Raw genomic sequence first — 14,177 nt, forward strand, 5'->3', positions numbered from 1 at the left:
TTCCAGTTACTTAAAACAGTGTACAAATGCAGCAGCTAGGATAATGTTGGGTGATTGCCAACTCAAAATAGAAGGAAGGATTGTAGGAAAGAACTGGAAGGCCTTGATACCTGAAGATCTTAAAATGCTCTATTTTCTGTTGACATAATTATTTTTACAGCAAACATTTGGGTCATTTAAACTAGATAGCTATCATCTGTGGGCTGAATCTGGCTTGCTGTCTGTTTATGTAAATAAAGTTTTATTGGAACACAGCCATGCTCATTCCTTTACACATTGCCCCTGGCTGTTTTCACAGTACAGTGGCAGAGTTAAGTAGTTTCAAAAGAGGTTCAGGCAGTAAAGCGTCTGTCTACAATGTGAGAAACTTGGGTTCGTTCCCTGGGTTGGGAAGATCCCCTGGAGAAGAAAATGGCAAACCACTCCAGTACTCTTGCCTGGAAAATCCCATAGACTGAGGAGGTTGGTGCAGGCTACTATCCATGGGGTTGCAAAGAGTTGGGCACGACTGAATGACTTCACTTCACTTATGGCCCACAGGGTCAAAAGATTTACTATTTGGCCCTTTACAGATAAAGTTTGCCAGTCTTTGATATAGACTAAAGTTGAGAATATATAAGTATTCTTAACTTCATTACAATAATACCAACACTTTTGTGATGAATTCCCTGGGCTTAAAGACAGATCCAAGAGAAAAACATGATGATCAAGAGACTGGCAAAAAGCAGGGCCATTATTTATTAAAACTTGCTACATTTAGGGTGATATGACTAGAAGTTAATGAGAGTATTTCCTCTCGTTACATAAATAAAAATACAATGTGGAAGTCAGTCAATATTCTTCAGTATATAATTGATAAAAACGAATCTTAAACTAGTTCAATGGGACAAAAGGGACAGAAACCTTGGAAAATAAAATTAAAGTCAGAACCTGGGAATCTGAGCACCATTCTCTTTCTTTGTGATTCTGTCTCTCTCCCGTTTTCACCTTCCCTCTGCTCCTCCACTCCTGCCCCAATCCTATCCCTCTCTGTTTTGACTTCATTTCTTCTGCTTCAACTGAGTTTTTTCCCATGTCATCAAGGAGCGTGACTTCTGGAAGCTCCACATGGATGATTTCTGTCATCACTAGAGCAGCCAAGAGAACATTTCTCCTATCTAGCCTCAGTATAGAAATCAGAAGTAGAGAATTAGTATAGAGACAGAAGATGAAGTCCAATGATTGGTTTGGAGCCTACTCTAGCAGTTGTTAAGCCTTTCTGCAGATGAAGAACAAAAGGAATGGTGCGAAGACAAAAGGTCAACCAGTGGATGGATACATAGCCGACTCCATCATACCAGCTGGGTCTCCTACGATAGTTAGTGACAAGACCCAAGGAAATTCGAAGAGGATATTGCATCTGTTTTTTGGCTTAGACATGGCTGTTATAAATTGAAATTATTTAATATATTCTGATTTGAAAATGACTCTAGGTTTCACAGCTTCATCCACTCATTTCTCAGGACATTATTTATTCTTCATGTTACAATTGATGCTTCATAGAAGACAGACATACAGTGTTACATCTTCCTTTGACCATATCTTTCTCAGGTCAAGTAATTGAAACTTTTTGGTTCTTCCTCAAGACCCTATGGCTGTGACTTCTTGCTTTTTACTACTGTTACATTTATTTTTGCAAAATTTAAAACACGCCTTCTTAATATATGAAACTCAGAATGAGGCACTGGATAAAGATCCATACAACCCTGGCTGTATGTAGAATTAACATTGGAATCAGATTCACTGGGAAAGACTTCCTAGCTCTGCCATTTACTTGTATGATCTTGAAATAATCAATATTCTCATTTTATGGGTAAGGATTTTGAGATTTCATTTAGTAAATATATATTGAAGATCTTAGTGCTTGGGTTGAGGGAACAAGGGAAATAAGGTGTCCACCTTCACAGAACATTTATGTCAAGGAATGCACAGACTTCTTGATAGTCTATTTCCATATTCTGTGGGAGGTACCATGATATGAAACACAGGATGCTATAGGGGAACAGAGAAATATATTCAACCTAGAATGAATATTGGGATGAGAGGTGGACATGTCTCAGAATTGGTATTAAGGTGAGACTTAAGCAATGAGCCAGGTAAAGAGGGGAAAGCAAACTGATTGAACAGTGTTTGGGGGGGGGGAGCAAATTTATCATGCTACAAGAGAGCACAATGATTTAAAGGAACTGAACGTTAGTCAAGTATTAGTCAGGAATCTTCAGGTGGCAAGTGACAGAAATCCATTTCCAACTAGCTCAACTGAAAAAGTAGAATTTATTGGCTCATTAATCAATCTGTGGGTGGACCTGCCCAATATCAGGGATGGCAGGATACAGGGACTGAAAAATTGTCACAGCTCTTTTCTTCCCTCCCTCTGCCTTTTGCTTGTCTTTGCAGGTTAGGTTTGTTCTCTACCTCTGTAGACTATTTTCTCCACACAAGTGAGAAAACAGACATCAGCTGATGTGAATTTACAAGTGGTAGCTTTGCTATTGGAAGGAAAGAGAGATGCTATTTTCCATTTGGTCCAGCCTGCAAAAATGACAGTAATTGTGCAGAGTCTGAGATTCACCTTACGAGCTAACGAGTTAGCCTGCCACAGTTCCATGGATGCTAGTAGAAGACTCTAGACTGCTCGCTTAAAAACAATTATTTCTCATGGCACAGAAGGCAACGTGAACTTCGTGTTCACATCAGTTCCTCCTTGGTCCCCTAGTGTTATGAGGTGGATGTGGAACACCCCAGGTCAGAGGATGCACCCACATTGCTTGTGTCACTCCTAAGGATCTCCGATCTTAAGAAATTCTCCATCTTATAGAAGGACTGCTAGTAAATATGCCCAAATTTCACCCTGCGGGGAGACATTATCTTTTTTATTCCAGCCAGGAACAAACATGCCCTCTGACCTAGTGGGAGATACTATCTCTAGCAGCTGGCTGTTTGATAGGCAAATACCCTTGAAAAGATTGTTCAGGATAAAAACTCACAAGATGTATAGAAGCACCGTGGAGAATTGCCCTCCAACAAAAAAATCCCAGGGAAGGAATTGAATTGGTGTATCACGAATCATGTGCCCATTTTGGATTAAGCACTTTGTTCCGAGATGTGGGGTAGTATTATCGGCTCTTGTCAAATCAACTTCCCACCCAAGGGTAGGAGTCAAGGTCAGTTACTAAGACATTAGTGTTTGACAAAGATGAGTCATACTTATTATGATACAGAATTAGAGTAGAAATTACAAGGCTGAAAGGGTTAAGATGGGTTATGAAGAAATATGTCAGTCATGTTAAGGAGTTTGGAACTTTTTCTATGTGCAACAGCAATTTATTAATTTTATAATGGAATAGTGTGTTATCTTTGGAAAGATCACACTGACACAGATTTTAGGGACAGGAAAGGGTAAACAAGGAGAAAAGTTAGGGGACTATTACGGTAGTCCACGTAAAAGATAACAAAGGCCTGAACCAGGACAGCAGGGTTGAAAAGAAATGGGCAAATGATATACTGGTAACATCCATAGGGAAAGAAGACAGAATCAAGGACAAACTTTGCTTCTGTTTTGGGAAACTTTATGAACTGAGATGCAGAGCCTAGAAAGAGAAGTAGGTTTCAGGAAGGCAAGAAGACAAATTCAGCCTTGAAAATCATAAGTTTAAGGTAGGATGGGTCACAGAGAGCTAGGGTGAGGAGATAAATTGGGAGACATATCCAAGAATGAGAGAGAAGTGTACTGGATAGAGTAGAGTCCAGGACAAAAGCTGAAGAGCACTGATATGCTAGGGGCCGACAGAAGAGAAATTAGAGGGGGAAAGAAAAAGGTTGGAAAAGAGTAGCCAGGATGGTTAGAAGAAAACTAGGAACAGACAGTACAAAGGAAGCCAATAGAAAATTCAAGAGCAGAAATTGACTTTTTTTTTTTAATGCTGTGCAACCTGCCACAGGACAATGTACCAAAATGATGTAATGAGAACTAAAAGCAAAATAAAGAACTCAAAGCAGTTTAAACAATCTCACATGCTTCAGGAAACCAAAATTCTTCCGTTGTAAGAAGGGAATTCCATGAGCCTTAAAAGAGCACTGTGGGGATAAAGTAGACCCTGTTCTCCCATTTCTCACAGTAAGAAGACAGTGTGACCATCGTTTTCCTTTATCACAGTGAGTCACTGTGACCTCCACGTGGCTCCGATTATACTCTTATTCCTAGATCTAACTCAGTCACTCTTAAATATCCAGTTATTCCATTTGTACTAGTATTAATATAGCTCTTTTTGCACTCCATGTGCCTCCACACCCTCCCCCACCTTCTTATTATGTCACTGATACCAAGTCACAGATTAATTGGCAAGGCAAATACAAATGACATTTTATTTCTGCTCATCTCATTAATATAGATCAGCTCTGGCTGATTAGTTCTCCTCCAAACACTGGCTAAAACAGGTCTGTAACTTGGTGCTATACAGAGCAGAATGGTTTGTGATTGCTTTGCTTTTCCAGGGAAGACACAATAGTTTTTTGTTTATTTTGTGCGTGTGCCCATGACACTGTCTCACACTCCTTTTTTCTTCCTCCAGAACTGGCTCAAATAAAATAAACATTCTTAGCTCTTTCTTTAGAAAAAGGGGGAGAAAAACTCATGTGCCAATCCAAGCAGAGAAAGAGACAGCAAAACAGGAATAGATTTGGAAAAGCACTTTATAATTCATTACTATACATTGGTAACTCTTAAAATTTTTCCTTTTATGAAAAAGAACTGAAAAGTGTTGTAAGATCAGAAACTAATAAAAAATCACATACTTTTAGAAGATTTACCACTTGCTCCTTTTCATTTTATTGACTATTACCAAGTTTCAATGTGTTTCAAATAATTAAATACTGCAACTGGGACATTAAAAATACAAACTAATTTACCAAAATAATTGTATTCTGAATATTATGTACAATATTATACATTTTACATTACATAAAGGGTTTTTATACATAAAGGTAAGATTTGATTCATGATTACTGAAAATCCAAAATACATTTGAACAAAGCATTCCTATGCATACATACATAATCACTCATATGGGATAATCAAAAACCATACATGAGTGTGGTTATTAAAAAATAAAATTACATTCATACAATAATAGTACAAATTGAAATCAGTTTTAATTTGAAAAGTACTATTATAAAACCACACACATATGAATGAATGATATAACCTAATTCTATTTAGTTAAAAATTTTTATAGTTGAGACTGAAATATGTCTCTATCCCATGGGAAATTTTTGATTTTTAATTTTAAGGGATTTGTATAATTCATCATCATTAAACGTGTATCCATGGATATAATGCAGACCTAATCCCAGCAAACAGAAAAGTCATGAGGGTCAATCATATCACCTTCTGTACTTCACCATATAGTTTTTGAACAATATATTGTTCAGTTGTACAGTTTGGTACTTCTTCATATTCATGCTTGTCATCAGTGATTAAGTGTTGAGGCACAGAGTTTACAGGGAAATGTGTATTACTGTCAAGAATTAGATACTAAAACAAGGCTATCACTGGGTGACTACCGAAAAAAAGAAGGGGTGCTCATGTGGAAAATGCCACCCATACACACCAAGTTCGTTATTAAACAACGTTGTCAGTCCTTTAAAAAGGTTAATATGCTGATGTGTCATACCTTGTTTGAATCCTGAAATAGCTAAGTCCAGAAGAGTGCCATGTAAGTTTTAGTACTATCTCACTTTTAAATTTAATTCAAGAGGAAGACCTGTGATTTTAAGTAAAATCAAACATTTCTCTAATTGATCCGAGAAGCCTGAAAAACAGTGTCTTTATAACAAAAATGTCTTTCTAATTGTATGTCACTGTCTATGAATCTTATCCCAGAGATACACAGACAGGTGAAAATTCTATCAGAACTATACATAAGAACCTTGGAAAGGCACCAATTAGTAAATTGGCCATTCTCCTTAAAATGTGTATAGCATTTTTCAGTATTCCCTATCTTGAAATTCTGCATTTCATCAAAGGCAGACAGCAGAACACTTGGAAACTGGAAGACAGAGAAGGAACAAGTTGAAACATATACAAAATCAAGGTCTTTTCCAACACCACATAATCTGCGAAAAATGAGATTCAGAGCCTAATGTCTGCTATATCATTTTTCTTCTCGTTCAGGTCTTGCTTGAATATAAAAAGAAGCTCTAACCTAGGTTATCAAAATATATTCATATAAATGTATGAGCATTTCTAATACAAAAGTTAAAAAAAGTCTAAATTTTTAATTTTTGTAATTAAATATCCTAGAGTTCAGTAGGCAGATTTATTTTTGAGCAGCTTGAAAAGAATCCGACAGCTGAGCTCTGCCTGTGAAATCGGGCATGGCTACATTTCAGCTCTTTGTCGTGACTTCTCAGCGGCAGCAGCCCCATCCTCCTCCTCGTCATCCTCCTCCTCATAATGCTCCTCTCGGCCTTTGGGGTGGTTGTCATCTCGAACTTCTTGCTCTTCTCCTTCATTATTTTTCTCATCGGCCTTAAAGTTAAAAGAAAAAAAGGAAAACTGAGAAACAGGACACTGAGTTAGTGGCATAAATAATTCCCTCTTAAAAAAAAAAAACAGAAAGAAAACAAGTGAAGAAAATATTCCAATAGGCAAGAGTGCTACTGTCTTTTCTAATCTTCACACTGTCACAATTTCCTAATTCCCAATGTTACACTCCATGGCACCTTAGATGTGCCCACTGGGATCTTTCCAACCACACATAGGCGTCTCCTCCTCACATGCACAGAGGCACACATGTGCAACAGAAACATGTACATCCTACACATACATTTTCATCATTTTCACCATAGGTCTCTTCAGCGTTATGCTCCAATTCCCTTTTCTTCTCCTCAGTCAAATCTTCCTGAACCTAAAACAAACCAGAGACATCAAGTGGACACTTGGATCATTTCAACACTTGAAGCAACATATTGTGATTTCCAAAAAGTTCATTCGAATCAGTAAAGACAAAACTAAACTAAAAATAAATCTGAAAAGACAAAGATTTGACTTGTCTATTAGCCATGAATAAATGTGTAACATACTTACTAAAAAAATTAGTGTTATTCAGAATCTAGGACTTTTGTGTGTTGAGTTTCTGATTTGTTTGAATAAGGGTTAACACTCCAAGTATAACACCCGAAGAAATTCACCTTATAAAGTTAAAAAACTCCTCTTTTCCAAAAGAGAGAACTGTGAAAGTCTGAAAGTTCTGACAGAATGTAAGTTCTTGTGAAGAACAGGAACCATCAGTCTTACTCAACTAACTGCCTTCAATTCCTAGAGGCATGCTTGGCATGCTGCAACTGCTTAATAAATATTGTTGAATAAATGAATCAATGAATGAATCAATGCAAAAAAATATCTGCTCTTACAGATATTTACAAGTCACAGAAATCAGGCACCACCACCTACACTCTGGTGTAATAGAGAACAGAGAAAAACCTGTATACATACATTTCTATAATTAAGAATAAACTTTTTTGGCTAAAATATCTAGAACACAGAACATAATCATTTCAGTTTCTTCATAGAATAGTTATTAAGCTACCTCAAATCCCTGCATGTCTTTGTATTCTAACACATTTCTGTTTTAAGTAGTTCTCTTTCATGTATGCTATTACTATTATGTGTCATTGATTCTGATTATCTCAAAATGCAAATCAGAGAAAGAATTCAAATATTTTTGATCATTAAATCTCTATTTAATAATCACATCTATGAAAATAGAGGGTGATATATTTTATAACTTAACTATGACAATGGCATAAGAGTAAGTCTTGAGTAACACAAAATTACCTAATTTGTGTGTGTGTGGGGGGGGCAGTATATATGTGTTAAATATCCCAGAAATGGGCAAGAAAAAGAAAGTACACTGGTGTTATAATTAAGGAACAACAAATTAAGGGCTGCATCAAGGTGTCCATAGCCCAGGTTCAGCAGAATGAACGGCACCCATCAGACTCACTCTAGAGGGACCCTGACCTGTTAAGAGTCTACAAAGATGAACCTTCAAAGATGCCAGCCTTCATGAGTCTTGTCTAACCAGTCCATTGTTGGCTGGACTCACAGCCCCTATACCACACTGGAATCAAATAAATACATTGCGGGGACAGATATAGAGGATATTTTGTATTTACGTGTCCTGGTAGAGCGAGCTATAAAGAAGACACTTCTGCCTCACCGTAGGCTGTAGCAGTGGCCAATGACATCTCTTCGGCCCTTAGTCACGGAATGACAACACTCCCCAGGACATTACAGTGGAAACAGTGAAGCACTTACTGCCGACTGTACTAAGGTCTCACTAATTGAAAATTGCTAAAGTGTCCCAGTTGATTTCAGTGAAAAGACATGTCTTATATGGCCTTTATAATGAAAATACACTAGTGAACAGTAAATACTGTAGTTGGGGCTGGGAGGGAACTGCCTTGAGACTGTGGTACAGTGAAAAGAATAAATCAGGGTTAGCACATGTTTGCTATAAAGGGCCAGATAGTAAATATCCAGGCTTTCTTGGCCATCAAGTCTCTGTAGCAATTACCCAAGTCTAGCGCAGCAGTGGCCTTAGACGACATGTACACAAAAAGGCATGGCTTTTGTTCCAGTAAGGCTTCACTTATAAAATAGACCCAGGCCTGTAGCCTGCCAACCCAATACAGACCATGGAGTCAGAGAGAGCTAGATTAAATCCTTGGCTCTGCAACTCTCCAAGCTGTATAAACAATAAGGTCATTTGTTTTTACTATGAAAAGTTTCAAGCACACAGAAAAACAATGATTCAATAAACTCCCTAATAGCCATCACCAAGGCTCAAAGGTCATCTCAATGTTGCCATGCCTGCATCACCTATCACTTTATTTTCTGATGAATTATTCTTAAAAATTCTAGATATCATGTAATTTCAGCCCTACCCATCTCTAGACACATTGCACTTTTCTTATATAACCATAATGCCATTATCACATCTAATAAATAATTCCATGGCATCATCTAATGTCTAGTCCTTACTTACATTTTCTCAATTGTCTTAAATATGTCTATTTACATCTGGCTTGTCCTAATCTAAACAAAAGTCATATCCAACACCAATTCCACTTCCTTCTTTTTTCCTTAATGCTATATTATTGTCCAGTAAAATGACCCAGACTCTGGATTTCTTTGCTTCTTTGAGGTGTCAGTTATTTCTTTAGCCTCCACATTTCTTACAAAAGGAAGTTAGTTAGCTTAAAGGCTTGAATGAATTCAGATTCAATTTGCAAAGTAAAGATTTTTCAGAGATGATGCTGTAGACTTCATATTTCCATTACATCAGGAAGCATATACTGTCTGCTCTACTTTTAGTGAAGCTAAAGTTGGTCAGTGAGCTCAGACAGCTACAGCCTGATCCCTCCATGGTAAAATCCCCTGACCTCCATTAATCTGGTGATGTCATCCACTGATGACTGCTCCTAAATCAACTGTTTTAATTAGGGGTTACAAAATGGTGACTTTCTAATTCCATCATTCCTTCTGTATACACTAATTTCTAAAAAGAAAAACTTGCCTGTATCAACTAGTTAGTTACTATGCTTTAATGTAATGTGCATATGTGTGCATGCTCAGTCGTGTCCTACTCTTTGTGACCCCACGGACTGGAGCCCGTCAGGCTCCACTGTCCATGGAATTTTCCAGGCAATAATACTGGAGTGGGTTGCCATTTCCTTCTACAGATCTTCCCAACCCAGGAATCGAAGGCATGTCTGTGGCGTCTCCTGCACTGGCGGGCAGATTCTTTACCACTGAGCTACCTGGGAAGCCCAGTTACTATGCTTGGTATACTTAATTATGATAGCTTTTAAAAGCAGACCTGGGTAGGGTCTAATCATGGTTCTAACAATAACAAGCTGTGTGACCTCTGAAAATTTATGTAACCTCTTTGAAGTTCAAATTTCTTATCTGTCAAAGAAAGGGGTTAGATAAAAATCAGTGATTTTTAATTTTCTGTTTGTGTGTGTGGTATGGTGGGGGTCAAGGACCGCTTTAAGACTTTGATGAGAAAGTCTTTAGTAAGTAGGCACCTAGACATACATCATTTTGCAAAGAAGTCTTAAGAGGTTCAGACTTCTTTAAACAGTGTATTCCTGAAACATCAGCATTCCTGCAAGCTTGTGGAAAAACTCCGATTCCTAGGTCCCACACAGGAACAGAAGCTCCAAGAGTAAGGTCTGATCCAGGGATCTGTATGTTTTACACACTTTCCAAGGGGATTCTTATCCACAGCAAAGCCTGAGAGCCACTTGAGTGACAATGAATGTCTCTGGCTAGAGAGATAAATACTGTTTCATGAGTTCTTGCCTCTCTTGGAACCTACTGTAGAAAATTTAGGTTGTGGATCAACTGACAATATAAACTGAGGTGGAAACCATTGATTTAAATTACTCTTTAATTTAGGTATTGCACAAATGAAAATTTTATAATTTTTCAAATTTATGAATATACCTTTTCTAATATTCTAGTAATATATTCTTTACATTTGGGGGCAAGAGTAATTTAAACTCATCTTAAAGGCATTACTGAAATGGGACAAAATGATATGGAGTTTGTCATTTTAAAATATGTTTAGACTAATAACTGCCAAATGTTACTTTTTTACAATGTGGACATGCCAGTTATGTCTTCCACACTTGACCCTCTTTATTATCCTGCTAAACCTGATGGAAACATTTTCTTAAATATCTCCCTGAACCATTGCTTATTACTCATTCAGTTCAGTTCAGTTCAGTCACTCAGTTGTGTCCGACTCTTTACGACCCCATGAACTGCAAAACACCAGGCCTCCTGGCCATCACCAACTCCCGGAGTCCACTCAAACCCATGTCCATTGAGTAGGTGATGCCATCGAGCCATCTCATCCTCTGTCGTCCCCTTCTCCTGCCCTCAATCTTTCCCAGCATCAGGGTCTTTTCAAATGAGTCAGCTCTTCACATCAGATGGCCAAAGTACTGGAGTTTCAGCTTCAACATCAGTCCTACCAATGAACACCCAGGACTGATCTCCTTTAGGATGGACTGGTTGGATCTCCTTGCAGTCCAAGGGATTCTCAAGAGTCTTCTCCAACACCACAGTTCAAAAGCATCAATTCTTTGGTGCTCAGCTTTCTTTATAGTTCAACTCTCACATCCATACATGACCACTGGAAAAACCATAGCCTTGACTAGACAGACCTTTGTTGACAAAGTAACTCAAATTACTCATTACTAAGATCTAATGATTTAGGCATTTTAGAAAAAGTCCCTATGTGATGTGGCAAAGTCTAATAAATAGCAAAAACAAAACAAAACAGATCTCTTGAATCTGAATGGACTTGGCTAGCTACCCAGTCCCCATATGTATTCACGCCTTTCTCTGATGCATCAAAGATCTTACGAGGTGAGCCAGGAACTAGAAGGATGCCCTTAAGTAACCAAGAAGCCTAAAATCCAGAGAGATGGATGGGACATGATCACGGAAAGAGCTTCAATCTGTGATGGACACCGCTGCTTGCCGGCTAATGTTTAATAGAGTTTCTGCCATCTGGACAGTTTCTTGATGTGGTGATTCCCAGGCCAACATGCCACTAAAAGGCAGCCAGGAAACCCTGTACCTGTTCTTATGTGAGTGTTCAATCTGGTTTTACTCAGATTGGGGAAACAGAGCACTTGGGTTTTTCACAGTAGTCATTTAAGCTCTCTATATTTTTAAACATTTAAATCATTTTAAAGTACACACAGCACTTTTTGGCAATGTCACAGTTTGTCTCATTTGCTCATAAGGAGATTAAAAAAATCTGTAAAGTATGCAACACACGGATGGCTTTTCATAGGAATGTCTTATCATAGGAATGTCTTTCTAAGGATCCCAAAGCAAAAACAATCAATGCTTGTTAACAGTCGTTTTTAGATCTTAGAAGGAAAACACTGTTGCACTACGATAAAAGAAAGCAGGGAGAGGGCAGATTTCCTAACATCACACTTGTTTTGGGTTTCTGTACCCTCAAAGTTCAAGTCACAAGTCTGATGGGCTGTGCCTCTGAACAGGTACAACCTGGCAAGATGCAATTCCTCCCTAAAGGCAAATGTGACAAGAAGGCAGGTTGATGGTGGACTGGAAGGGAGGGGAGCCAATGGTGGCAATGGGCCTTACATCTCAGGGGTCAGCTGGAAGCCTCTGAGGCTTAAGGAAGAGAAGAACGATGCACATGACCCTGCATTTTACAGTTCTGAGTGCTCCCATACACGGCACTCATAGACAACAGGCTATGCATTCTCACATACAGCAACCCTCTTTGTTTTTCTCATTTTGCTGCACTCCGCTGAGAACTTCGTCTCTATTACTAGGTCTTGACTGGTATATGGAAATTCTCCCTCAGCAAGGGAAGAACTGAGAACAGTGGAAAGAGGTGGGAAAATCCAATAACTAAGCACCTCAGGAACTGCCAAAAAAATAAAATACAGCCTGAACAAAGGACACTTAGAGGGCAGAGGGGAAAGGTACCCAGGGAAGGAGAGGCAGGCTGGGCTTCTGCTGAGAGCTCACATGGTAGCCACACTAAAGGAAAAGGTGTGATGACCTGAGTCTGCCAGGGTCAGAGAGTGGGGACAGAGGTGCCGAGCTCGGAGTTCTGGGCTGGGCACTGGGGGGGCCTCTGCCTGTCACCATCCTCCTTCCCTCCCACCTCTCTGCCTTTCTTTTCTATCTTTGATCCCTCTTGGATCCCACATTAACTGATAGAATACAGAAGTAAAAAAAAAGAAAATTAATCAGTAAATACTGATTAAAATTTTATGTTTACCCTTCTGAATTTTTAAAAAGAAGCCAAGGTGAGCCTCTTCTCTTTTAATCCCTAAAAGATCCCTGACAGCGGACATAATGAAACAAGTAATATTAGTCCAGACATCCTGTTACAAGAGAGGTCCAGATGAATATCTTTCTCTTGCCATATGTCTTCATATTCAAGGCTGCCAGGTTCTCTAACACTCTCTTCTGATGATATGGCTCAGGGGTTTGAGCAGGATGAACAGCAGGATGAGAAAAAGGAAAGAGAATAAGAGGATCAAGGCAGGTAGATTGCATGTAAAACTACAGGTATATGTTGCCAATGTCTGCAAAGAACGATGTTCTTCTCTGTTTTCCTGGTATAAAGACAAACTTCAGCATCAGCTCTGAAAAGCTGACAAATGCAACCAGACGAGGCAGCAGCCTTAGCCGAGGGAGCCCTGCCCATGAAGCAGAACACGGGCCTCTTAGCAGGCTCTCAGGTAGGTTCAGGCTGCCACTTGTCCATCCTCTCCTGCCGCTCCCCGTAGGGCCAGAGTCACACATTTGCAAAGGCCTGGTTGAGAAGCGCCTCTGAACTAGGGCTTTAATTTGCTAGACCATTTTCTGGTCCAGAGAGACACGGAGCCTGGGGCCTGGGCCTCATCCATTTCATATTCCTGTGTTCTGAGCTCCAGTGGTCCATACAGTACCCTTCTGAGACTAACCAGCTCAACCAACAGCATTAATCAATCAACTACACAATTGTGGCACTACACACAACACTACACACTACACACAACTACACATGGTAGATGCTCCACGAAGCTAATTTACAGTAATATGCGAGGGGTTTGCAATAAAAAGTTAACTAAAATGAAATGCTAAGAAATTCTACCCAAATGCATTTTACTCAACTGAGCTCCTTACCTATTTTTCCTTTTCTTCTTTGTTAAATTTAAGATACTAAATTTTTAGAAGGGAAGAGGCTAAAAGTGAAAATGTTTTACATGTCTGGAGGGTGTTAAGTGTGTTCTGCTAGATACCATGGGGTGTTGCTATGAGGCAGGAGCAGTGGCCATGTCTACAGAGAAAGTCTCTGAGGTTTGTCCAGACTCTCAAGGGGCAGAGCTTTGTTCTTCTTTCTTGTGAGGGAAAGAGACAGGAGAAAATATTTTTACAAAGATCACATAAACCTAGGTATGCCATTCCTGGAAGGTCAAGTGTCTTCTTAATTCAAAATTTCTAGGGAAAACAAGAGAAGAGAATTCTATCATCCTGTTTTTATTATCTTCCAAACAAATGTCTCCACGGCTATGGTCCATTT

The 14,177-nt window shown here is 39.0% G+C and overlaps 1 protein-coding gene across 4 annotated transcripts in view; it reads right to left on the minus strand.

Annotated features, from left to right (window-relative positions):
• Positions 1 to 4,714: 4,714 nt before the first annotated feature.
• The window catches only part of GOLIM4 (golgi integral membrane protein 4), an 83,404-nt gene continuing 73,941 nt past the window's right edge, over positions 4,715 to 14,177 (minus strand). For all 4 annotated transcript variants that reach the window (XM_010835202.1, XM_010835200.1, XM_010835199.1 and 1 more), the window contains 2 exons: positions 6,867 to 6,947; positions 4,715 to 6,568 (listed from right to left, as the gene is read on the minus strand). In XM_010835202.1, the coding sequence (XP_010833504.1) occupies positions 6,419 to 6,568; positions 6,867 to 6,947 (231 nt within the window). In that variant the 3' untranslated portion in view covers positions 4,715 to 6,418. The remainder of the gene's footprint in view (positions 6,569 to 6,866; positions 6,948 to 14,177) is intronic.

The sequence above is a fragment of the Bison bison genome, unplaced genomic scaffold (genome assembly GCF_000754665.1).
Source record: "Bison bison bison isolate TAMUID 2011002044 unplaced genomic scaffold, Bison_UMD1.0 scf7180017864040, whole genome shotgun sequence".
NCBI classification, from domain to species: domain Eukaryota; kingdom Metazoa; phylum Chordata; class Mammalia; order Artiodactyla; family Bovidae; genus Bison; species Bison bison.